This window comes from Cetorhinus maximus, chromosome 2 (genome assembly GCF_964194155.1).
Source record: "Cetorhinus maximus chromosome 2, sCetMax3.hap1.1, whole genome shotgun sequence".
NCBI classification, from domain to species: domain Eukaryota; kingdom Metazoa; phylum Chordata; class Chondrichthyes; order Lamniformes; family Cetorhinidae; genus Cetorhinus; species Cetorhinus maximus.
In genome coordinates, this window is record NC_135880.1 from 77,057,994 (window position 1) to 77,085,303 (window position 27,310).

At 43.9% G+C, this 27,310-nt stretch overlaps 1 protein-coding gene across 4 annotated transcripts in view; it reads left to right on the forward strand.

The window, feature by feature from the left end:
* Positions 1-27,310, forward strand: part of apc (APC regulator of WNT signaling pathway) — a 269,901-nt gene that overhangs the window by 163,854 nt on the left and 78,737 nt on the right. For all 4 annotated transcript variants that reach the window (XM_078566296.1, XM_078566303.1, XM_078566314.1 and 1 more), the window contains one exon: positions 18,650-18,851. In XM_078566296.1, coding sequence (XP_078422422.1) covers positions 18,650-18,851 — 202 coding nt within the window. The remainder of the gene's footprint in view (positions 1-18,649; positions 18,852-27,310) is intronic.

Below are 27,310 nucleotides of genomic sequence, written 5' to 3' on the forward strand. Positions count from 1 at the left end.
AATTTATATTTCTGCATACAAATTATGCTATCAAAACACCTACAGGTGACATTGAGTGTTCTGTTGCTGTAATTGTCCTTTTGATTTCAATATTTTTACTGTCAATTTCAGCTATCATGCATATAACTATATCATCCATTAGATCACTACATTTGTGAGCAGGAAAAATGCATAAAAGAGTTCTGAGTTTTTGAACATACGGTTTTAATTAGAATCCCTTCTATTAATAGAGTTTTTGCAGTCAGTTGTTAGCTTGCTAATTAACTTTAATTTGCATTGGCTTTTATATTCATCCAGCTGTTTGTTGGAGATTGAGTATGGCTATTTTGACTGACCAGATATTGAATTGTAAATGCAGTGTTCAAAACTCCTATAATTGTTGGCTATTAATTTGTTTTTCTTGTGATGAGAAATTGTTTTTCCCAACACTACATTACAATCGTTTCGAAACTGAAGCACAGATTATATTTAATGTGGCACATATGAAAAAGGGCTCTAACAGACTTTGGCAATTTCATATATGGTTGCAGATGGTGTGGTACAGAAAGTTCAGCATTACTGAATTTTCTGATTGATATTTATTCAAGTTTCAGGAAATTTCTTGCACGTGTGACTTGTATTGATTTCATGGATATGCTTTAATGGGCTTAACACTTGAGCATGCAAGAAATTCATGTGACAGGGAAGGTTGACAATGTTAATGATTTAAATTGTTTTTTTTAACCCTATCATACGACCACCTTATCATAGAAATGCTGTGGAAGCAGGACATTCAGCCCAAACAATCCAGATCAGCATTTATCTTCCATGCGAGCACATACTCTAATCATGTTTATCCGCCCTGTTCTCTCATCCCTTTAGTCCTTTTCCTTCACCTACCTATCTATGACATAGTTTATGCCTCAACTACTTACTCTGTAAGTAAATTCCACAGCCTCATGGTTGTTTCTGTGCAGAAGATACTCTAAATGTCCTGCATTTAAATTTATATTTGCTCTCATTCTTGACTCCTCAATTTCTGGAAACGGCCTATCTATCCATGTCCCATCCTTTCAGAACTTTCAGAATTTCTGGCAGACAGCATTTTTTGAATCTGTATTGTCCTCTTTCTGCAACCTCTGTCTCCTTCCTATAGTACGGAGCCCAGTACTGCACACACTCTGGGCTGCAACAGTTCAAGGCAGCGGCTCGCCATCGCCTTCTCAAGGACAAGTTAGCAATGGGCAATAAATACTGGCCTTAGCAGTGATGTTCACATTCCATGAAAGAATAAAGCAAATTAGTTTAACTTCGCCTTATTATGATACTGCGTATACTTATGATTGCCTCTTAGCTTTTACATTTCTATACCCCTTGAGATAAAAGCAAGCATTCCATTTACAACTTGTAAATGACTTTATCAGCCCATTGTGCTCCCTTTAATGTCTTGTCAACCTTTACCCCAAGTCCTTCACTCTTCCACTGCACTAAGCCTTATATCTATTCAGAGTATAATTACTGTTAGGTTTTTTACTAAAATACCTCAACACACAATTACTAACATTAAATTCCATCTGCCACTTTGTAGCCCGTTGCATTTTATTGATATCCCATATCAGTTTCCTTTGATTTCTTATAGAATTAATTGGACCTCCTAGTTTGGTGGTGTCTGCAAACTTCAAATGTCATATCTTCCAGGCATTTATCCATTCAATTGGTATACACGGTTATACTCTATAATAAGGGGATAGATAGCGCCCTCTACAGCCAAGAATGAGAATCCCAAAGTGTGTGCTGCCTGCCCAGTGCCAAGGTAAGGAAGTTGGAAAGGGAGGCAGTAAAACTAGTTATAGTCTATATTGGAACAAATGACACAGGTAGGAACTGAGAGAGGGTCCTGCTGAAAGACTTTCTGGAGTTAGGCTCTAAATTTAAAAGCAAGACCTTGAGAATAATAATCTCTGGATTATTGCTCAAGCCTTATGAAAATTGGCAGAGGAGCAGAGAGTTAAGGAGAATTAACACATGAATGATGAGCTGGTATGGGAAAAAAGGGGTTCCTTTTAATGGGACAACAACAGCATTTCTGGACAGGAAGGATCTGAACTCATGGGATGGGCTCCATCTGAACTGAGATGGAACCTGTGTTTTTTTTCCCCTAACAGAAAGGGTAAATAAGGAAGCAACTAAGGGTTTAAATTAATACAGTAAGATGGGGGGTGGGGATCTACATGAAGCATAAGTGGCCTAAATGTAAACCAAACAGGGAAGTAGAGCATAGAAAAGAATAAAGTAAGGGAGGACATTGATGGCAAGGGAATGTATTGTTATAGAATAGAAGTCTAAAACACTGGCTAAATGTGAAGTGAGAGGAAATCCTATTCAAAATGAGTTAAAATATCTGAACAGCAATGCACAATGTGTAATTAAACAGGGGCGCTGAAGGCAATCGTGCATTGGGAGGAGCCAACATAGGAATTACTGAGACATGGATGCAGAAAAGTCAGGACTGGGAATTAAACATGGTAGGAGATAACATATTTAGAAAAGATAGAGGGGGAGAAAAGGGAGGTGGAGTAGCTGTTCTTATTAGGGATAACATAATGGCAGTCGAAAAAAGGGCTACCGCTGTTTGCAATAGAATCCGTATGGATAGAGACAAAAGATCAATGGCATTAATAGGTGTAGTCTACAGACCACTTAATAGTGGAAGGGAGGTAGAGGAAGAAATATGCAGACAAATGAGGGACTCAATTAAGCAAGATTTTCTTGAGTAAAAACATAGAATAATAATCCTTGGGGATTTCAACTACCTCTATATTAATTGGATAAAAGAGGTAGGTCAAAGGGAAAAGGAAATGGCGTTCCGACGATGCGTACAGGACTTGTTTGTATTCAATATGTAAAAGATCCAAAAGGGAAGATTCATGATTCACTAATGGATCTAGTAATGGGGAATGAGCCAGACAAGATGAGAGAAGTGAAAGTTGTGGAATATCTAGGCAATTGTGACCATTATATTATACCCTGTAAAATGAGGATAAAGAAGGACACATGTATGATTAAAAAAAGACATGTTAATAGATTGGAGGAAAGGTGACATTGAGGGGCTGAGAATACAAATTGAGAAAATGGACGCAATATTGGCAAACAACAATAGATAGCTTTGTGTAAGAAGTGTAAGGTAGGAGAATGTAGAGTCAGGGGACATGTGGCAGAATAGATTGTTAACTGGCTTCAAGACAGAAAGCAAAGAGTGCTAGCAGAGGGTAGTTATTCAGAGTTGCAGAATGTGATATACCACAAGGCTCAATTTACATTAACAATTTGGACTTCGGAATCAAAAACACAATTTCTAAATTGGCGCATGACACTATGGGGGGGTGCTAATGGTGCTGTTGGGGTGGGTGATGGTCAATACTGAAGAGGACTGCAACAATTGCAGGAGTACATGAATAAATTTGCAGAATTGTCAATTAAATTCAGCACAGTGTGATGGCCCATGTGCATTTGGGGGAAAAAATATTTTATATTGAAATGATGGTCCCTTTAAGAACTAGGTTTCTCTCGGAATTGATTTCTGGTAAAGCACCTCACTTCAAGTAAATGACCCCGTGACCAAGATGCACGGGAGATGCAAAATAGAACAGCAAAGGATCAACAGAAGTTAATTATAGGGGAGATTAGATTGTAGGTGTGGCTCTTGTCTCAAGCAGGGATTTAGTTTTTAGAACAATCTGGCTGCAGAGCAAAGAACAGCAGAGTTCGTTTGAAATTTGGTATGCTAGCTAAGAGCGTTTAAACCTCTTGTTAACTGAAGGACTCTAAACAGTGAGTTAGTCTTCTGGAGTAGCCAAGGCGAGGACAGAGAGAGAGTTTTAGATGCAAGACTCCAGAGTTAAAGAATATTAGAACATGAGAGTCCTGCCCGGAGGTGGCACAGCTTAGATGCTAGCTATGCCTGTGTTGAACTGGGACTCTAGAACCATGAGATGGTTGGAGAAAATTTGAAGGGAAAACCTCGCTGGAAGTAAGCGGAAGGCCCGAGAAGGCCCAACCTTTATTCGAATCTTGGAAGCAGTACTCAGATCAAGTGGCTAACCTACAAATTTTGACAAGTATCTCACTTTAGTTTTGAGGGTGTAAGTTCAACAGGTGTAGAAAGAAATTTGAATTAAATTTGGTTTAGAAAATAAGTAATTCTGTTCATTGTACTTTTGACCATTTGAGATAGTGCAGTTATTAAAATTCATGTTCTTTGATTTTTGTTTTGTAAAATGCTTTTCATTTAAACCTTTAACTTTTTTTCATTCATTCACAGGATGTGGGCTTTGCTGGCTAGGCCAGCATTTATTGCCCATCCCCAGTTTCCCTTAAGAAAATGATGGTGAGCTGCCTTCTTAAACCGCTGCAGTCCATGTGGTGTAGGTGCACCCACAGTGCTGTTAGGAAGGGAGTTCCAGGATTTAGACCCAGTGACAGTGAAGGAATGGCGATATATTTCCAAGTGAGGGCGATGAGTGACTTGGAGGGGAACTTCCAGATGGTGTGCTGCCCTTGTCCTTCTAGATGGTAGTAGTCGTGGATTTGGAAGGTGCTGTCTCAAGAGCCTTGGTGAATTCCTGTAGTACATCCTGTAGATGGTACACACTGCTGCTACTGTGCGTCGGTGGTAGAGGGAGTGAATGTTTGTGGATGTGGTGCTGCTTTGTCCTGGACGGTGTCAAGCTTCTTGAGTGTTGTGGGAGCTGCATTCATCCAAGCAAGTGAGGAGTATTCCATCACAGTCCTGACTTGTGATGGTGGACAGGTTTTGGAGAGTCAGGAGGTGAGTTACTCGTCGCAGGATTCCTAGCCTCTGACCTGCTCTTGTAGCCACAGTATTTATATGGCTAGTCCAGTTCAGTTGCTAGTCAATGGCAACCCCCGCCCCCCCAGGATATTGATAGTGGGGGATTCAGTGATGGTAATGCCATTGAACTTCAAGGGACGATGGTTGGATACTCTCTTGTTGGAGATGGTCATTGCCTGGCACTTATGTGGTGCGAATGTTACTTGTCACTTGTCATCCCAAGCCTGGATATTGCCCAGGTCTTGCTGCATTTGGACATGGACTGCTTCAGTAGCCTAATGCTTGTAGCCTAATTCTTTTAGTAAATAGCTGGGTTTTCGGATTCTTAAAAAAAATACATATTACTGGCCTTCACCTAGATCATAATGACATAAGTAAGAAGTAGTACATTTTGGGAGGAAGAATAGGAGGGTGACTTAGTATTTGGAAGACATGAGTCTAGATGGGGTAAAGGAACAAAGCAATCTTGGAATAAAGATACAGCAGTCACTAAAAAGTTGCACTGCAAGTTAGCAAAGCCTCTTTTTTTTTAAAAAGCGAAGTAAACCATGCACTAGGCTTTATTTCTAGAGAGATAGAGGTTGCAGGAAGGATTTACAAGGATGATCCCAAAATGTTTTATTAGAAAAGAATGAACAGCCTGGGCCTCCTTTCTCTCGAAAAAAGAAGGCTGAGAGGCGTCCTAATAGAGGTCTTTAAAATTATGAACTTTGATAGAGTAGATACAGAGAGAATGTTTCCACTCTGGGGATGAGGCCTTCAATATAAGATTGTGACAAAGAAATTTCATCACCCTAAGAGTGTGGAACTTGCTGCCAGAGAGGGTGGCTGAAGCAAATAGTATACATGCATTTCAGGGGAAGCTAGACAAATATATAAGGTAGAAGGGAATAAAGGGTTAGGATAAAAGATTTAGATGAGCAAAGAGGAGAAGGCTAGAGTGCAACAGAAATGTCGGCACGGGCTGGTTGGACCAAACAGCCTGTTTTTGTGCCGTATATCCGATGTAATCCTATGTAGCGAACAGAAGCTTTATAACTGAATTCAGCAGGACACAACTATCCACTTCCACCCATTTTTTATAAAAGCAAGGTTGTGCTCAACTATCCCCTGACTTTTCCAATGCAAACAATTTTTAATTCAGTTTGCTATCTTCTCCCATTCCATGTCCCTTAGTGTTCTCTCATAATCTCCCATATACTGTATCTTCTTCTCAAAGGATTTCCTAAAGTCCAAATAAAAGAAAGAATTGTATTTGAATAGCGCTTTCCTCAGAACCACCCAGTATCACAGTATCTTTACAGTGTAGGAGGCCATTCGGCCCATCAAGTCTGCACTGGTTCTCTGAAAGAGCATTCCACCTAGTCCCACTCCCCTGCCTTATCCCTGCAACCTTGCACATTCTCTCTTTTCAGAAAGCAATCCAATTCCCTTTTGAATACTTTGATCGAACCTACCTCCACCACCCTTTCAGGAAGTTTGTTCTAGACTGCAACCACCCTCTGGGTGAAAACAAATTTCCTCACCACATTTACTCCTTTTGCCAATTATTTTGAATCTGTGCCCTCTAGTTCTTGATGTTCTCTTGAGAGGGAAGAGTTTCTCACGATTGACCCTGTCCATACCCTCAGGACCTGGAATACCTCTATCAAGTCTCCCCTCGGCCTTCTTTTCTCCAATGAAGAGAGTCCCAACCTCTCCAATCTATCCTCATAGCTGCAGTTCTTTATCCCTGGAATCATTCTTGTGAATCTCCTCTGTACTCTCTCCAATGCCTTCACATCGTTCCTCAAGTATGGCGCCCAGAACTGTATGCAGTATTCCAGATGAGGCCTAACTACACCCAGAGCACTTTACATCCAACAAAGTACATTTGAACTGATGTAATCCATTCCAATGGATTGTAAACCTTGAAATCACATTATAACTGCTTTCCCAACCAGACAAAGAAAAAAATAACTGGTGTAATGTAGGAATTGTAGCAGCCAATTTGCGCACACAGCTCCCACAAAGACTGCAACCCATCAAAGAATGACCAGATTTTTTTAGGACTGAGATAAGGAGAAACATCTTTATTCAGAGGGTGGTGAGCCTGTGGGGGGAAAAAAATTTGGTCATTTGTTGATCAAGGGATAACATTGGCTTGGGCACTGTGGATAACTCCCCTGTTTTTCTTCAAATAATACCATGGGATCTTTCCATTAGAGGGCAGATGGGGTCTCGGTTTAATGCCTCACACATCCGATAGTGCAGCACCCCCATCAATACTGTTACTCAGCATGATATTTAATTTCTGTGTTCAGGTCCTGTAGTAGGACTCGAGCGCAGAACATTGAGAGTCAGAGGCAAGAGTGCTACCAACTGAGCCACAGCTGGTACTAGCACTGGAACGACTATATGAATTCTATATCTACTGCATTTCTCCCACCTCTGTTATGTTCTCGAAGAATTCTCTAGTGGTTATGAAACATTTTTGAAATCTGTGCTAACTGTGTGTGATAATTTAATTCTCAATTAAAGATGTTCAAGCACTCAAAGCCTTGAAATACTTCTGCGGGTTCCTATCTTAGCTATTTACGGTTCCTCGGAAAAATCCTAAGATCTTGGTGCTTTGTCTTATCTTAAATAAGTTATCTAAATTGTTCTTTTATCCATCTTAATGTTGCATCATCTCGATCTCAGCTACTTCAGAATTCATCTCCTCGCTGATATCCCCTTTTTAATAATGATGGATATGATTCAGTTAAAAATGATGCAGGTTTTCTTTATCACCCTCTACAAGTAGCCAATTTTCTCCTTTTGGGGTTCCACCTCAATTTAACCATCATTGTTTTACTGATATTTGTAAGATATCTAACTGTTCCTTTGTGTTTTTGAATTTTATTTTCTTATCCTCGATCTCAATTTTCCACAGCCCACTCTGAACATCTCTTTTCTTGTATTTGCCTTTCAGAATTAATTATGATAATAGGTTTTCCTTTTTAAAATTTCTAATGCCCTAACAACATAATTTTAACATCCACTCAATAATAGAAGCATTGTATTATAGAAAATAGGAGAAGGAGTAGGTCATTCGGCCCTTTGATCCTGCTCCACCATTCAGTATGATGATGACTGATCCTCCATCTCAACACCATATTCCCACTCTCTCCCCATACCCCTTGATGCCATTAGAGTCTAGAAATTTATCAATTTCCTACTTAAATATACTTAGTAACTTGGCCTCCACAGCCTTCTGAGGTAGAGAATTCCACAGGTTCACCACCCTCTGAGTAAAAATGTTTCTCCTCATCTCAGTCCTAAATGGCCTATCCCATATCCTGAGACTGTAACCCCTTCCTCTCGGACACCCCCCCCCCCCGGCCAGAGGAAACATCATCCTTGCACCCAATCTATCCAGCCCTGTCAGAATTTTATACGTTTCAATGAGGACCCCTCTCATTCTTCTGAACTCCAGTGAATACAGGCCTAGTCGACCCAATCTCTGCTCATACGACAATCCTGCCATCCCAGGAATCAGTCTGGTGAACACTCACTACCCTCCCTCTGTGGCAAGTATATCCTTTCTTTGGTAAGGAGACGAAAATTGCACACACTACTCCAGATGTGGTCTCACCAAGGCCCTGTACAGCTGCATTAAGACATCCTTGTCCTGTACTCGAGTTGTCTTGCAATGAAGGTCAATATACCATTTGCCTCCTTATCTGCTTGCTGCACCTGCATGTTTGCTTTCAGTGATAGGTGTACAAGGACACCCAGGTTCCTTTGTAGATCAACACTTCCCAATCTATCACCATTTAAGTAATTCTCTGCCATTCTGTTTTTCCTACCAAAGTGGATAACTTCACACTTATCCACATTATACTGCGTCCGCCATGTATTTGCCCACTCACTCAACCTGTGTAAATCGCCTTGAAGCTTCTTAACACCCTCCTCATCACTCACATTCCCACCAAGTTTCGTGTCGTTAGAAAACTTTGAAATATTACATTTGGTTTCCTCATCCAAATCATTGTGAATAACTGGGGCCCAAGCACTGATCCCTGAACAAGTCTATAATGTTATGATCATTGTTCCCTAAAGGAGCCCACAAAACAAGAGTATTAATGAGCCCCTTCTCATTACACAATACCAAATCTAGGATAGCCTGTTCCCTAGTTGGTTCCTCGACGTACTGGTCTAAAAAAACCTTCTCGTACAACTCCAGGAATTTATCCGCCACTGTATTATTGCTAATTTGATTTGCCCAGCCTATATGTAGATTAAAGCCACACATGATTAGTGTAGCACGCTTGTTACATGTACCTCTAATTTCCTGTTTTATGCCATCCCCTACATTACCACTACTGTTTGGAAGCCTACAGACAATTCCTATTAATGTTTTCCACTCCTTGTTGTTTTTCAGCTGCACCCTGACTTATTCGACATCTAGATTTTCTAAGCCAGTATTCTCTCTCACTATTGCACTGATTTCATTCTTAACTAACAATGCCCCACCCCCTTTTCCTTTTTGCCTGTTCTTTCTAAATATTAAGTACCCTTGGATATTCAGTTTCCAGCCTTGGTCACCCTGCAGCCATGCTCTGTAATCACAAACTCATATTAATGAACTCGTGTAATGTTATTTATCAGAATAATGTGAATTAGATATTTTTTTTGTTTGATGATGCTAATTGACTATTCCTGCCCACTCTCCTCTGGATTGAGATTCAGATTGAGGGAAGTAAACACATCATAATTTTATTCCAAGAACTACTTCAAACCACTGATAAAGCAAGATGTAAAACTAATATTCTGGCTGGAGGACTAGATTCACCAACTGTTTGGTGGGTTGGCATCCTTTCATCTGCGAGAGATGATGGGAATGCAGAATCAGAACTTTGGTGAGGTCAGATGAGGTCAACTGCAATTCTTTTGATGGCTGAACAACCAGATGCTTGGAAAGGCAGTGTCCGTCACAAGTGCATTAGGTGAAGCTGACCATTGCCGATGCTGCGAGATGATCTCTTCTGGTGTCTTGTTTCCAGGGCTAGCATCTGCTGTGGAGCTGCTGAAACCACATGTCATCGTGATGGCAAACTCCAGCCCACAGCTGATTTCGCCACTTGCACTGGTTGTCAGCTGGAGTTTCCCACTTGCTCTGATTAATGTTGAGGGCATTCAAATCTCTTTTGACAGCATCCTTGAATTAGAGCTCTGGACACCCTGTTCGTCTCTTGGCATGGGCTTATCTTCCCATGTGCTCATGCCCAAGCCAGCTGTAAATCACCATTATACATGCCAACATCAGTATTTTGTGGGCCCATTCAGCATATCTGCACTTGCTGCCAGAAATGGGTGCAATCAGTTGAGCGCCCCATCCAACACTTATCTCTTCCCCTTCCCAGCTCTGCTTCCTCTGAGTCCTGTGGCGAATGTTCCACTCCTCTCTGTGCCATTCTCAGCACCAAATGCCTAAACTGCATTCTCTGTATATGGTAGGCATGAATTCCTTTCTTTCATGAGATCCCTACCTACAGTATGCAGGTGCATCTGTGCAGGTCATCAGTGCTGGGAGCAGTGTGAAGAGGAGAAGCAGGTTCATTGCATTTGCCACCAGACTCAGGCTAGAGTGCATGGGTTGGGGGTGCAATAAGGGGAGGGTGCAGTTTATACAGCAAAAGAGGAGAATAGAGCGCATGATGTGGGGAGAAGTGCAACAATAAATAGCAAGAGGAAAGGAGGGGACCATATGGCATGGATAAGGGATGGTAGCAGAATACGAGGTAACAGTGTTAATCCGATCCCAAGCTAGATGCTGAAGTATGAAACTAGATGCTAATCCTCTTCTTGATAATAGGTTTAGTTACAGAATGCCACTTTAATATGCCTGCCTCCTTACCTACTAACTTGTCTCCTGCACACCATCGCATCGCAACGCTCTCTCTCCCCCCCCCACCCGGTGTCTCAGCAGTCTCTCTTTCACCTGTGTATCTTGACAATATGATTAACATACCATTAACAACAGGAGGGCTTAGAATGCATGGCAAGTGGAAGAATTCATAAGGGCAAGATATATGACAGTGTGGCAAGGGGAAAGTGAATGAATGGAGGCAAGTTGGTGGCAGTGAGGGGGAAATTTAATAGGAAAGCAAAGGTACTAGAAGGGTACTAGAAGGAAAGGGAAAATATTTGGTAATGAAAAGGAGAGAGAAAGCATAAAAGCTTGGAGCAGTGCTTTCAGCAGGAGATGGAGAATGCCAGCATTAACTGAGAGAAAATAGGTTGGAAGAGAGCCCCCATGAACTCTGTGATGCTAGGGGTGAGGGGGCAAAAAGTGCCAGCATGAGGGAAGAGTGTCACCAGTTTAAATGGCAGAGAATGGAAGAAGGGAGAGAAGAAAGAATGACAAAAAATAGCTTAAATTTATAGAGCCCTTTACTCAGAATATCCAGAAGTACTTTGCACCCTTGAAGTTTTTTTTTATTAATTCACAGGACGTGGGCATTGCTGGCTCGACCAGCATTTGTTACCCATCCCCAATTGGCATGAGAAGGCAGTGATGAACAGCCTTTTTGAACTGCTGCAGTCCATGTGGTATAGGTACATCCACAGTGCTGTTAGGAAGGGAGTTCCAGGACTTTGACCCAGTGACAGAATGGCAACATAATTCCAAGTCAGGATGTTGTGTTGCTTGGAGGGGAACTTGCAGGTGGTGGTGTTCCCATGTGTCTGCTATCCATGTTCTTTTAAGTGGTAGTTTAGAAGTTGCTGTCGAAGGAGCCTTGGTGAGTTGCTGTCTGCATCACCCATGCACAGATGATAGAGGGAGTGGGTGTTTAAGATGGTGGATGCAGTGCCAATCAAGCAGGCTGCTTTACCCTAGATGGTATCAAGCTTCTTGAGAGTTTGGGGGTTGAGAGTTAAGGATTGGCAACAAATGCTGGCCCAGTCAGCGAAGCCCACATCCCGTGAATGAATTTTTTAAAAAGTTGTTCGAGCTGCACTTATCCAGGCAAGTGTAGAGTATACCACTACGTTTCTGACTTGTGTCTTGGTGGACAGGATTTAAGGAGTCACGGGATGAGTTACACACCGCAGAATTCACAGTCTCTGACCTACTCTTGTAGCTACAGTGAAAGGCTGGTCCAGTTCATTTTCTGGTCAATGGTTAACCCCACCCCCCCCACCCACCCCCGGACATTGGTAATTGTAGATTCAATAATGGTAGTGCCCTTGAATTTCAAGGGGAGATAGTTAGATTCTCTCTCATTGGTGCTGGTCATTGCCTGACCCTTGGGTGGTGCAAATGTTGCTTGCCACTTATTAGCCAAGCCTGAATGTTGTCCAGGCATGTGGGCAAGGACTGCTTCCGTATCTGAGGAGTCGCAAATGGTACTGAACATTGTGCAATCATCAGCAAACATCCCCACTTCTAACCTTATGATGGAGGGAAGGTCATGACAGTATCATAGTGTCTTGACAGTGCAGAAGGAGGCCATACGGCCCATCGTGTCTGCACTGGCTCTCTGAAAGAACATTCCACCTAGTCCTACTCCCCTGCCGTATCCCTGTAACCTTACACATTTTCTCTTTTCAGGTAGCAATCCAATTCCCTTTGAATACCTTGATCAAACCTGCCTCTACCACCCTTTCAGAAAGTTTGTTCCAGGCTCCAACCACCCTTTGGATGAAAAAGCCTCACCACATTTATTCCTTTTGCCAATTATTTTGAATTGTGCCCTCCTTGATGTTGAGTGGGAACAGTTTCTCACTATTTACCCTGTCCATACCCCTCAGAACCTTGAATATCTCTATCAAGTCTCCTCTCAGGCTTTTTTCCAAGGAAAACAATCCTAACCTCTCCAATCTACCCTCATAACTGCAGTTCTTCATCCCCGGAATAATTCTTGTGAATCTTCTCTGTACTCTCTCCAAAAACTTCACATCCTTCCTCAAATCTGGTGCCCAGAACTGGACGCAGTACTCCAGATGAGGCCATTGATGAAGTAGCTGAAGATGGTTAGGCCTAGGACACCCTCCTGAGGAGCTCTTGTAGCAATGTCCTAGGACTCAGATGATTGACCTCTAGTATCCACAACCATCTTCTTTTGTGCTGGGTATAACTCCAACCAGTGGAGAGTTTTCCTCCTGGTTTCCATAGACTGCTGTTTTGCCATGCTCAGTCAACACTGAACAATTTCTCCTTTAACTCCTCTCACTTCCTCCAAATAAAAGGTGTGGCTATGGGTACCCGCATGGGCCCCAGCTATGCCTGTCTCTTTGCGGGGTATGTGGAACATTCCTTGTTCCAGTCCTACTCCGGCCCCCTCCCACAACTCTTTCTCCGGTACATCGATGATTACTTTGGTGCTGCTTCATGCTCTCGTCGGGACCTGGAAAAATTTATTAATTTTGCTTCCAATCTCCACCCCTCCATCATTTTCACATGGTCCATCTCTGACACTTCTCTTCCCTTCCTTGACCTCTCTGTCTCAATTTCTGATGATAGACTGTCCACCAATATCCATTACAAGCCTACCGACTCCCACAGCTACCTCGACTACAGCTCCTCACACACACTTCGCCTCCGTCGCATCTGTTCTGATGACGCTACCTTCAAAAACAGCTCCTCTGACATGTCCTCCTCCTTCCTTAACCGAGGTTTTCCACCCACGGTTGTTGACAGGGCCCTCAACCGTGTCTGGCCCATATCCCGCGCATCCGCCCTCTCGCCTTCTCCTCCCTCCCAGAAACATGATAGGGTCCCCCTTGTCCTCACTTATCACCCCACCAGCCTCCGCATTCAAAGGATCATCCTCCGCCATTTCTGCCAACTCCAGCATGATGCCACCACCAAACACATCTTCCCTTCACCCCCCCCTGACGGCATTCCGTAGGGATCGTTCCCTCCGGGACACCCTGGTCCACTCCGCCATCACCCCCTACTCCTCAACCCCCACCTATGGCACCTCCCCATGCCCACGCAGAAGATGCAACACCTGCCCCTTCACTTCCTCTCTCCTCACCGTCCAAGGGCCCAAACACTCCTTTCAAGTGAAGCAGCATTTCACTTGCATTTCCCCTAACTTAGTCTACTGCATTCGTTGCTCCCAATTCGGTCTCCTCTACATTGGAGAGACCAAACGCAAACTGGGCAACCGCTTTGCAGAACACCTGCGGTCTGTCCGCAAGAAAGACCCAAACCTCCCTGTCGCTTGCCATTTTAACACTCCACCCTGTTCTCTTGCCCACATGTCTGTCCTTGGCTTGCTGCATTGTTCCAGTGAAGCCCAACGCAAACTGGAGGAACAGCACCTCATCTTCCGACTAGGCACTTTACAGCCTTCCGGGCTGAATATTGAATTCAACAACTTTAGATCTTAAACTCCCCCTCCCCCCATCCCCACCCCGTTTCCTCCCCCTCCCTTTTTTTTTCAATAATTTATATAGATTTTTCTTTTCCCACCTATTTCCATTATTTTTAAATCTACAACTAATACTTTGTTAGTCTTTCCACCCCACCCCCACTAGAGCTGTACCTTGAGTATCCTGCCATCCATTCTTAATTAGCACTTTTCTTAGATAATATCACCACCTTCAACACCTCTTTGATCCTTTTGTCTGTGACATCTTTTGATTATCTGCTCCTATCACTGCTTGCTTATCCCTACAACCACCCCACCTTCAACTTCTCTCTCCCCCCGCCCCCCACCTTAGACCAGCTTATATTTCACCTCTCTCCTAACTATACTTCAGTTCTGCCGAAGGGTCATGAGGACTCGAAATGTCAACTGTTTTCTTCTCCACCGATGCTGCCAGACCTGCTGAGTTTTTCCAGGTAATTCTGTTTTTGTTTTGGATTTCCAGCATCCGCAGTAGCTTTTAGCTTTTTGTTTTTATCAGTCAAATGCTGCCTTGATGTCAATGGCACTCACTCTCACCTCACCTCTTCAGTTCAGCTCATTTGTCCATGTTTGGACCAAGGCTGTAATGTAGTCAGGAGCTAAGTAGTCCTGGTACAACAAAACTGAACACTGGTAAGCAGGTTATTGCTGTGTAAATTTCGTTTGATAGCACTATGGATGACACCTTCCATCACATTGCTGATGATCGAGAGTAGACTGATGGGGTGGTAATTGAGCTGGGTTGGATTTGTCCTGCTCTTTTGTTGGCAGGGCATACCTGGGCAATTTTCCACATTGGCAAATAGATTCCAATGTGGTAGCTGTACTGGAACAGGCTGGCTTGAGGCGTGACTAGTTCTGGAGTACAAGTCTTCAGTACCGCTGCCTGATGTTGTCAGGGCCCATAGCTTTGCAGCATCCAGTGCCTTCATCCGTTTCTTGATATCACTTGTAGTGAATCAAATTAGCTGAAAATTGGCATCTATGATGCTGGGGACCTCAGGAAAGGCTGAAATGGACTCGACACTTCTGGCTAAATACGGTTGTTTCAGTCTTGTCTTTTGCACTGATGTACTAGTCTCCCCCATCATTGAGAATGGGGATATTTGTGGAGTCATCACCTTTAGGTTTGTTGTTTAATTATCCACCACCATTCATGGCTCAATGTGGTATCACAGAATCACATAGTGCAGAAGAGCTCCTTTGGCCCATCGAGTCTGCACCGACACGTGAGAAACACCTGACCTACTTACCTAATCCTATTTACCAGCACTTGGCCCATAGCCTTGAATGTTATGACATGCCAAGTGCTCATTCAGGTACTTTTTAAAGGATGTGAGGCAACCCGCCTCCGTCACCCTCCCAGGCAGTGCATTCCAGACCGTCACCACCCTCTGGGTAAAAAAGTTTTTCCTCACATCCCCCCTAAACCTCCTGCCCCTCACCTTGAACTTATATCCCCTTGTGACTGACCCTTCAACTAAGGGAAACAGCTGCTCCCTACCCACCCTCCCCATGCCCCTCATAATCTTGTACACCTCGATCAGATCGCCCCTCAGTCTTTTCTGCTCCAATAGAAACAACCCAAGTCTGTCCAACCTCTCTTCATAACTTAAATGTTTCATCCCAGGCAACATCCTGGTGAATCTCCTCTGCACCCCTTCCAGTGCAATCACATCCTTCCTGTATTGTGGCGACCAGAACGGCGCACACTACTCCAGCTGTGGCCTCACCAAGGTTCTATACAACTCCAACATGACCTCCCTACTATTGTAATCTATGCCTCGATTGATAAAGGCAAGTGTCCCATATGCCTTTTCCACCACCCCACTAACATGCTCCTCCGCCTTCAGAGATCTAGGACTGGTAGAGCTTTGATCTGATTCATTGGTTGCGGGATAACTTAGCTCTGTCTGTTGCATGCTGCTTCCACTGTGTTGTAGCTTCACCACGTTGACACTTAATTTTTAGGTGTTGCTCCTGGCACCGCCTCCTGCGTTCTTCATTGAACCAAGTATCATCCACTGTTGTTCTTGGGACAACCAAAGTGCCAATTTCTTAACAGCATTGCCCCATAAATAACAGTCGAAAATATGCCCAACTTATCTGTTTTAGTTACTTGAGAAATAAATTGCTGAAAAAAGAGATGTCGAAGCTTTTCATCTTGCACTCATCAGGACACTTCGCAAGGATACCAATATAGGGGAAAACAACAATTTATGCTGCATGAGAAGAGAGTGCTGATTGGTTGGCAAGTGGACTCTGATAGAGGCGTGGCCATGGAGAATGCACCAGTGATGGTGACTGACAGTTAATTGCCAAACATTGTTTGAAATTTAAACCAGGCAGCTTGACCCTAATGTTTAAGGCATTGCCCTGAGGAATGAGTCAATGAATGGCTGTCATTTATTTTGTTTAGCTGAAGCAAGTGCAATGTGTGTACGTGTTCTTTGTCTGCAAAGAACAGGGTCCTGTGTATTAATATATGTAGCTTCTGGTACAATGCAAATGCGTTACACTGCGAGCACAACTGATGACCTTAAATTGATTGTCAACGTAATTCTTAGCACACTGTGGATTATTTGGCAAATGTTTCCTGTTGCAGAATCGCGTCTAATGTTGGACACAGTGTTTTGAGTTTTGCAAGTACGGGCTGGTTGGGTATGGTCTGTACCTTGCCCATTGCGAATTGCGGCTGGGACATGTTTGATACAATCCACCAGCCTTTTGGACGTACGGCCTACATACCTAACTCACACTGGCACTGAAATTCATATGCCACATTACTTATTTGTGTGGTAGGCAGAGCGTCATTTTGACTTAACGGCAGCATCTTGTTAGTGAATACCACTCATGTTGCTACTGCATAGTCGCAGCATGAAACAGCTAGCTTCACCTGTTGCTCAAGTTTTTGAGATACCTTGCCCTTCCAGGGTAATCTGAGGTAGACTGGGCACTTTTCAAGGCTGAAAGTGATGTTCTTAAGCCTATTCGTGAGTTTGCGTGATATACAGTGCAAAATGATCTGTTCAGGGTAGCCATTATCTCAGAGGATGCCTTTCATGCACCCTATTTCAGTATCAAGCTTGCATGGTGAACACATGCCCTGGGCCCGATTTACAAGGTTGCCGATACGATCAATCTTATAGCATGTGGAACTGTAAGAATCCCAACACGTATGTTGACCAGTGAAGGTAGGCTTGTAGTAGACCGTTAGAGAACCCCCTGGAGATTTCTTGCCTAGTACATCAAGGGAGGGGAGTTTATTTGACTGCTCCATTTCAAAGGTGAATTTGAGGGCAGGATGGAGCTCATCAAGACATGTAAGGAAATTATTACATGCAGCTGCCGATTTAAATATAGCAAACATATCATCCGCATATCAGAAATATGCAAGGAGTAGGAAGTTAGGTGTCATTCCATCGAAGATACGTTTCCGATGGAACCCAACAAAGATATTTGCGAGAGCTGGACCTAGGGGGGATCCAGAGGCAACACCATTTATTTGGGCATTGTTATTATTTGGTGTCATTAAAACTGAGCTCAACTGCGCATTGCCAAGTTCATAAGTTTAGTGAATACTGGTTCACACAATGGGTGCAGATATAGATTACCATGATATAATGCTGCAGTGCAAATATCTGTGGTTTCCTTAAGTGGAACATTTGTGAATAGGCTAGCAATGTCAAATGAGCACATGTTGATGGTGGGGCAGTAAGAATGCGATTGGATGTTTTAGTGAGGTGGTGAACCTTTCTTGTTGGAAAGGGTCATTGCCTGGCACTTGTCAGCCCAAGCCTGGCTCTTGTCCAGGTATTGCTGCATACGGGCATGAAATGTGTCATTACCTGACAATTCACGAATGGAGCTGAATGCAATCACCAGCAAACATTCCACTTCTGACCTCAAGGTGAAGGGCTGGTCATTGACGAAGCAGGTGAGGATAGTTAGGCCTAGGATACGGCTTGGGATCTCCTTCAACGTTATGGGCCTAAAATAGTTAGCCTCCAACAACCATAATCTCCGTTGACTTCAGTTTCACTTGGGCTCTTTGCTATGCTCAGGAAAATGCCGCCTTAATGTCAAGGGCAGTCACTCTCGATTCACATCTAGAATGTACATGTTTGGGGCAAGGCTGTAATGTGATCTGGAGCTGAATGCCTCTAAATGATCATAATTGGGCAGGTATTTGCTGAGTAAGTACCGATTCATAGTGATGAAGGATGAACCCTTCCAGTGTGTGCATTGTTCTCTATCAACTTCTGCTTAAATAGTTTTCTTCTCCAATTATTTGAATTAATTTTGTGCTATGCAATCTTATTTTAAAACTGTCTTGATATTGATTTATGGTTTTCAGAGAAAACCACTATCTTAATTACGTTTTGCAATTTTGCAAAATGGCGTAAAATCATTTAATACTTTTATTTTTCAGAGTTGAACTTGGAGTGTGCAAATTCACCTGCAGTAAAATTAAGACCAAAGATGTCACTGCATTCATATGGAAGTCGAGAAGGGTCAGTGTCTGGTCGGTCAGGAGAGTGTAGCCCAGTTCCAATGGGTTCAATTCCAAGAAGAGGATTGGTCAATGGAAGCCGAGAAAGCACTGGCTACTTGGAAGAGCTAGAAAAGGAAAGGTACATCTTAGTTTATATTGTTCCAAGTAACTACAAGAATATTAGTCTTGTCTTTAATGTATGGATCTAGAGCAGTTACTCAAAAAGTTCTCTCTCTGGGTTAGCCGCTTCTTTAACTCACACCATGTGATGCTAAAACAAATGCTTATGATATATATCACATTAATATAGCAACTCAACTATCATGTGTATGTTTATTAATCAATAATCTGTTATAAAGTAAAAGTCTTATGACTGACATATTTCATGATGATGAAACCTTACTGGCAGATTTTTTTTTTTGGTTATAAATTTCCATGTCCGTATTTAGAATGAAACTGTTGAAATACTTATCGAACTATGTTGAATATGGTCACGTTTGTGGTATAAATGGTACATGTTATTCAGCTCAAGCATGGTTGGTGTCTGGGTATAGCTGCATGTGGGAATGAACTGTTTCATTAATTGAGGTACTGCGAATGGATCTGAACACTGAATCAACAGTGAATAGCTCCACTTCTCATTTTATGATTTAAGGGAGTTCATTGGTGAAGCGGCTGAAGAAACAACAGCCTAGGATGCTGCTTTGAAGATATTTGGTAGTCATGTCTTGGGGCTGAGATGATTAGCTTCATTAATAATCGTCTTACTTTATGCCAAATATAACTCCACCAGTGGAGAGTTTTACCCCGATCCCATTGATTTATTAAAGAGTCCTTCGTAACAGGCTTGGTTGAATGTTGCTTGGTTGAATGTCAGCTTCTTCATTAATTTGATTTGCTGACAATTTGGATTAAGAAGGTAGTGTGGTAACAGGCTGGGTTGAATTTGGCCTGGTTTTTGTGGACAGGGCATATCTGGCAAAGTGTCCATTGTCGTCTTGATATACTGGAACACCTTAGCTTAGGGGACAGATAGTTCTCGAGCACAGCTCTTCAATGTTATAGTTAGAATATAGTAGGGCTGGAGCCTTTGCTGTGTCCAGGTCACTTAGCTGTTTCTGCATGGCATGTAAAGTGATTCTAATTGGCTGTGGCCTGGGATCTGTGTTGGCATGCTCAGGAGAAAGCCAAGTAGGATCATATATTGCTACTTCCGTCTAAAGATTGGTGCAAATGCTTCAATTTTGTCATTTGCACTTGCTGAGCTCCAACATTGTTGAGGATGAGAATGCCCATGGATCCTCCACCTCTTCTTGTTGCTTGCTTAATTTCCAGCGCTATTCATGATTTGATGTGGCAGAGCTTTGACCTGATCGATAGGCTGTGGATTGCTTAAATCTGCCTGTTGCTTTCGTTATTTGGTATGCGTGTAGTCGTATGTCTTAGCTTCAGCAGGTTCATTTTTAGACATGACTGGTGGTGCTCCAGCATGCGTTTTTCTGCTTCTTAGTATCATTCCCCTCCCCAGCCACTACTGCAAAGAAATTTCAATACTCCAGCCTTTTTTTTTCCTGCTTACCCAATAGTCATAACTTTTACTATTTAACTGTGAAGAATTATATGAAAGTAAGGACATAATTTATGACTTTAAAATAGAAACTGAATTATGTCTGCACATCTTAAGACTATACTTGATCTTCACTCCTATTTACAACACTGTCAGAGATGGATGAGTACGTTCCAAAAATAAATTCATACGCCGTTCCTGTTCTAATGTTTGCCCCCCATCTTACCTGTCCTAATTTTAGTTTTTCCAAGTAATATAACCACCTGTTGCTTTTTCTATACATTTTCAAAATCAAAAAATTCTAAGATACATTTGCTTTTCAGATTCAAGCATCAATTTAGTATTTTACTTATTTTTATTTATTTAGTGAAAGCAAATCCCCTAAACCGGGCAGTAGCCCCCTCATTTGCTGAGTTTAAGGTCGTTTTAGTGTGAAATAACTTTTATAACAGGTAGTTTCTGGCTAAAATCTAACCCCAACAGTAAGGTTTTTCTGAGCTGTGCTAAAATTATGAAGGTTAAGCTGGTCACTTGTGACTGAGTCATTCTTTGGTTAAATTTCTTGTCTATGCAGCACCATCGGCCACAGTATAGGACAGGTTCATTTGAATATTGCCTGCAGTTTTTGTTAAATTGTACTGTGTGTATAATTGTGTCACTTTTCCTTGCCAATTTTCTCCACTACTTGCCTTTCGAATAGCCCTTTACTTCTTGTTCAGATACAATTCTTCCAGTGATCACCAGCTTATCCAAGTGGCCAGCATTCACGTATGAGCCTTGAGGATGAGTGTCACAGGCTATTGAACAATAGGGCAAAAAAGCAATCCTTTTTGTATTTAGTGGATACATATGTACTTTACATATAATAAGTAGGAGTAGGAAACCTGAGTTTCCCTTTCTTCGTTGTGACCTTGAGGCCATTTGCAGAACCAATGCATCCACCTTTGGTGAGATTAGTTGACTTTACACAGAGCAAGGATTAAATCTGGAATGCTACTTGTCTAGAATGGATATAGTAGCTCTGGGTTGATATTCTTTCTACAGACTTTATAATCCTTTATCGTTCTGATGCCAAGCCACTGTTTTGCTTTCTTTGGTTTGTCTTCAGTTCTTCATGCAGCCACAGTAACCTTTCTAATTGTAGTTCAGAGGCTTTCCAACAAAACTTAGCTTTTTGTCTGTTGTGCACTCCAGTATTTTGCTTGGTGGCTCTCCATATGATAGTAAAGATTAAATAAAGTAAATCCAAATATAGAATGGTTACAGCACAGAAGGAGGCCATTTGGCCAGTCATATCCATGCTGGCTCTCTGCAATGTCAACTAAGCTGGTCCCAGTATCCTGCCCTTTCCCCCAAGCCCTGCAATTATTTTCTTTTCAGCTGCTTCCTTTTGAAAACCCAGATTGTATCAGCCTCCACCACACTTGCGGGCAGTGCATTCCAGATCCTAACCACTTGCTGCTTTAAAAAACTTTTCCTCATGTCAATTTTCGTTCTTTTGCCTTTTCACCTTAAATTGGTGTCCTCTGGTTCTCTACCCTGCGACCAGCAGGAACGGTTTCTCTCTCTTTATTCTGCCTAGATCCATCATGATTTTGAACACCTCTATCGAATCTTCTCTCAACCTTCTCTCCTCTAAGGAGAACAAGCTCACCTTCTCCAATCTATCCACAAAAGAGTATCAGAAGCTGGGCTATAAATTAAAAAGCAGGAGCTCAAGATAGTAATCTCTGGATTCCTGCCCAAGCCGCATGCAACTTGGCATAGGAGCAGACAGTTCAGGATAATGAACACATGGATGAAGATCTGGGCTGGAATCTTCCGGGCCCTTCTGCAGGAGGAAGCTTGGCAGGTGCGGGAGGCCAAAAATCAGTTTTCCTACAGTGGGATGAACTTTTGCAATTAAGTTCTCAGGACTTTAAAGGCGGGTCAAACTTCTGGACAACCCACACTCTCCGTCCCCAGACAGCCCCTCCACCCCTCACTCCCCGGACGGCCCTTGCACCTCTCGCTCCCCAGACTGCCCATATTCCAGTAAAGACAAAGGGTGGGACCAACAAATCCAGGGAACCCTGGATGTCGAGGGTTATACAGGATTGGATAAAGAGAAAAAGGGAGGCTTATGGCAGATACCGAGGGCTCAAAACAGCGGCAGCCCTAAAGGACTATAGAATGTGTAGGGGGGAACTTAAAAAGGAAATTAGGAGAGCAAAAAGGGGGCATGAGAAAACATTGGCAGGTAAAATAAAGGAAAATCCAAAGTTATTTTACAAGTACCTTAAGAGTAAGAGGATAACTAGGGAAAGAGTAGGGCCCATAAAGGACCATAGTGGTAATTTTTATGTGGAGCCGGAAGATATAGGTAGGGTTCTAAATGAATACTTTGTGTCGGTGTTCACAAGTGAGAGGGACGACGTGGGTATGGAAATCAGGCAGAAGGACTGTGATATAATTAAAGAAATTAGCATAGAAAGGGAGGAGGTCCTAAGTGGTCTAGCAGGCTTACAAGTAGATAAATCTCCAGGCCTGGATGAAATGTATCCCAGGCTGTTGAGTGAGGCAAGGGAGGACATAGCATGGGCGCTGGCAATAATTTTCAAGACCTCTCTGGCTGCAGGAGAGGTGCCAGAAGAATGGAGGACAGCCAATGTGGTACCATTATTCAAGAAGGGAGGAAGGGATAAACCAGGGAACTACAGGCCAATCAGTCTAAACCTCAGTGGTGGGAAAACTATTGGAAGCAATTCTGAGGGACAGAATTAGTCTACACTTGGAGAGGCAGGGATTAATCAAGGACAGTTAGCATGGTTTTGTTAAGGGGAGATCATGTATGACCAATTTGATTGAATTTTCTGAAGAGGTGACCAGTTGTGTAGATGAGGGCAATGCATTTGACGTAGTCTACTTGGACTTCAGCAAGGCTTTTGATAAGGTCCCGCATGAGAGACTGATAACGAAGGTAAGAGCCCATGGGATCCAAGGCAAATTGGATTCAGAATTGGCTGAGTGGCAGGAAGCAGAGGGTGATGGCCGAGGGGTGTTTTTGTGACTGGATGCCTGTGTCCAATGGGGTTCCACAAGGATCGGTGTTGGGTCCCTTGATTTTTGTGGTGTATATATAAACGATTTAGACTTGAGTGTAGGAGGGTTGATCAGTAAATACACAAATGTCACGAAAATTGGTGGGGTGGTAAATAGTGAGGAGAATAGCCTTAGATCACAGGAGGATATAGATAGGCTGGTCAGATGGGCTGATCAGTGGCAATTGGAATTTAATCCGGATAAGTGTGAGGTGATGCACTTGGGCAGGACAAACAAGGCACGGGAATACACGATGAATGGTAGGACCCTGGGAAGTACCGAGGATCAGAGGGACCTTGGTTTGCATGTCCACCAGTCCCTTAAGGTGGTTAAGACGGCATATGGGATACTTGCCTTTATTAGCCGAGGCATAGAATATAAGAACAGGGAGGTTTTGCTGGAACTGTATAAAACGCTGGTTAGGCCACAGCTAGAGTATTGCGTGCAGTTCTGGAATACGCATTATAGGAAGGATGTGATTGCACCAGAGAGTGCAGAGGAGATTTTACCAGGATGTTGCCTGGGCTGGAGAGTTTTAGCTATGAGGAGAGATTGGATAGACTGGGGCTATTTTCCCTGGAGCAGAGGAGATTGAGGGGGGACATGATTGAGGTGTATAAAATTATGAGGGGCATAGATAGGGTAGACAGGAAGGAACTTTTCCCCTTGGTGGAGGGATCAATAACCAGGGGGCCTATATTTAAGGTAAGGGGCAGGAGGTTTAGAGGGGATGTGGGGGAGAATTTTTTCACTCAGAGGGTGGTGAGAATCTGGAACTCACTGCCTGAAGGGGTGGTAGAGGCAGAAACCCTCATAACATTTCAGAAGTATTTGGATGTGCACTTGCAGTGCTATAGCAGACAAGGCTGTGGGCCTAGTGCTGGAAAATGCGATTAGAATAGTTAGGTACTTATTTGACCAGCGCAAACTTGATGGGCCGAAGGGCCTTTTTCTGTGCTGTAGACCTCGATGACTCTATGGCCCCTGCACTAACCCTGCCTCCATTGCCAATTCACTGCTCCAGACCTCCCCGCTAACCATTCCACTTTTGCCCAGCCACTGCTCTGCTCTTCCCTGATAAGCCTGCCTCCTTATTGTATGCAGTTGCATGTAACGCATACTCATTAAAAGGCAAGTTTGCAGGAATTAAATGCCCCCTCCAAATTAAGTTCTCTGCCAGCGAGAAACTTGAACATTCACATTTACGACTGCATATTAGTGGTATGAACCTGGCGAGGTAGCATTCTCCCATGATTACCAGTGAGTAGCCACTGTATTGTCCTCTTTGGGAGCGTCTGTAAATCAGTCAATGCTTGCGACCGGGTGGTGGCAGTGCAATGTGCGTGGAGGATGACTGAGGGAGTCAGGCTTAGCAGGGAAGAGCGGGGCAGTGACTGGGCAAAGTGGGAAGGTTAGTGAGGAAGCCTAGAGCAGTGGATGGGCAATGGAGACAGGATTAATGCAGAGGCCTCCCAGTGGGGAGAGTGCAGGGGCAGTCCGGGGGGGTGGGCAGTGGCAGGCTAATCCACTCGGGAGTTGATCATGCTTTTGGTTGGGGAAGGGACTGCCTGAATAGTGATGTTGGCAGAGGAAAACATCCAAGGAGTGGGGACATGGATGTTGAGGGGTGGGTCCTAAGTATTAAGATTAGGGTACTGGGAGGCAGAGGGCATGGTGATGGTGATTGGGGAGTTGGATCCGGTAGGATGCGAGTAGCAGCGTCATGGTCCAGTACTGTAGGGTTTCTTGGGGCCGGCCGTGAAAAGTCAGGATGATGGTAGCCTCAAGGACAGGAGGGGATCAGGGTCTGAATGGGCAGGTGCACTTGGACGGTTAAAGGCTCAGGGGAGAGAGCAGGGATAAAGAAGCAAAGTATTACAGGGTTAAGAGTAATGGGGGAAGGTGCAAGGTGAACAGGGGGCTGATGAAGGATAATGTGGTGTTGCTGAAGGAAGATGGGGAAGCTTGGGTGACAGGGAGGATAGAAGGTGCTGGACCTTCCGTGTTACACAATGCGTACCATTGTTTTACTTGCAAATGTCGCAACGCAGTCCCACGATGAGTGCCAGGACTCAAAGTGGGAGGAGGGTCTCCCGTGGTGAGCGGAGTGACTGGTGTGCTTAGTGGGCCAACCAAAAGGGCACCTGATCATTTGTCACCTGGATGGTGAACCACGCTCAAGTGCATTTTCATTTCTGTGGTCAAACCCCCAAGAAAGCAGCAGCATTTCTCCTTAACTTGTGGGCCTCATTGCAGCGCATCCCAGCAAAGTCTGGAGCAGTGAAGCTTGAGTTGAAGGCCATCTCCTCTTGACAAAGGCAGGGATGGCCAGAGTGGGCAAGGGATGTGGTGCTCCACAGTGCCCGGGTGGAGGATGGCCCCAATGTGCCGGCTTGGAACCTAGAGGTGTCCGGGTAGGTAATAATGACAGTTAAGGGAGTGGGCGTTACACCTATGATGGCAAAGTTTCTACCGAATGTGTCTCAAGGGTTTTGGAGGGATGGTGCGTAGATGTGGCATTCATGACCCCGGTCCAGGCAACACATATTCACGCACGTGGAAGTCTGAATGAGAGAAGCACTCATCTGTGGTCCTCCAGTATGGGCTTGGTGGGGTGTGGTGGGGGTAATACCAGGGGTAGACCAATACTAGGTACTAGTATACTAGGCCTTCCCATTGGCTCAATTGATCAGGGACGGAGGGAAAGTTTCAAACAATGTGATTACTACATGGGTCACTCCAATGTGTTTGCAAAGCACCTCAGGCATACCAAATAATGGCTGACGGCAACTGTGTCGTTTTGCTAGCCATGGTGCAACTGAGGAGGAACTGGCGCAGTGTGGCCCAAAGCCAGGAACAGCAGCAGCAAGAGGCAGAGGCTGCTCAAAAATCCTTGTCTGAGGGATCCTAATCGGCTGACCAGTACCTGCTAGATGGCCAGATTGGTACCAAGGCCTCAACTTCAACAGTGATGCCCAAGGATGCCTCCTACAAAACCCTATACCTTCCACAATGGATCATGTAATACAGTAAATGGTGATTGCATAGGCCCACATCATTTGTGGGTGCTCGGCAATGAAGTGCGATGCCCTTAAATGCACGTGATCATTTCAGCAACTAGCAGCATCATGCGAATACAACAAGTGAAACATGGTGAAATTATACATGCATTTACAATTGTAATTGATATTTATAGTGATTACACACCTGTGCCACCTTTGTGCCCTTAATGTTTCTTTATCTATCTTTTCCTAACACTACGCTACATCCACAGCTGAGGTGGAGGCAGCCTACTGACTGCTATGCCCCGTTGACTGTGAGGACTTTGGTAGGTGTCCTCTGGTGACCCGAGGCCCAGAGGACCCAGCCTGCTAAGGGTTTCCTGCACAGGTGTAGGTGCATCATCCTCGGCCTGACCTGCTGGGGAGGCTATGATGTCATTTGCAGAGGAGAGGTTGAGCGGCAGGAACCCTTGGAATGTCCTGGGGTGAATCCCCCAGGGTAGCTTGCTGGCGCTCCTCTTCCCTGTTGGTGCGCAACGGCACCTCACTGACTTCTTGTAGAGATGGGGCACTGACAAGGAGGTTAAGGTGACCTGTCCCCTCTCACCTAGCCTGCACCCATAGCTAGTACAATTGAACACATCTGGGAGCCACTGTGTTGTTCTGCTGGACCTGGATCTTCAAGGCGTCTGCCACCCTTTCCATGGAGGCAGCTAAGCATTCGCATGCCAGAGCCATGACAGCAGACAGAACGTGGATGGACTCCTCAAGCCTTCGATCCAGTCTGCGCATGCCCTCTGGCATCTCTGCCTGATGTTCTCCTACCTTCTCTGCATCTCCAACATGTCTCTGATGCCCAAGTCCAGAGGTTCATCACCTGCATGGGCCTCAGCCGGGACCTGGTCTCCAGCAGTCCTGCAAGTGTCACAGATCTCGTCTGCCACTTCT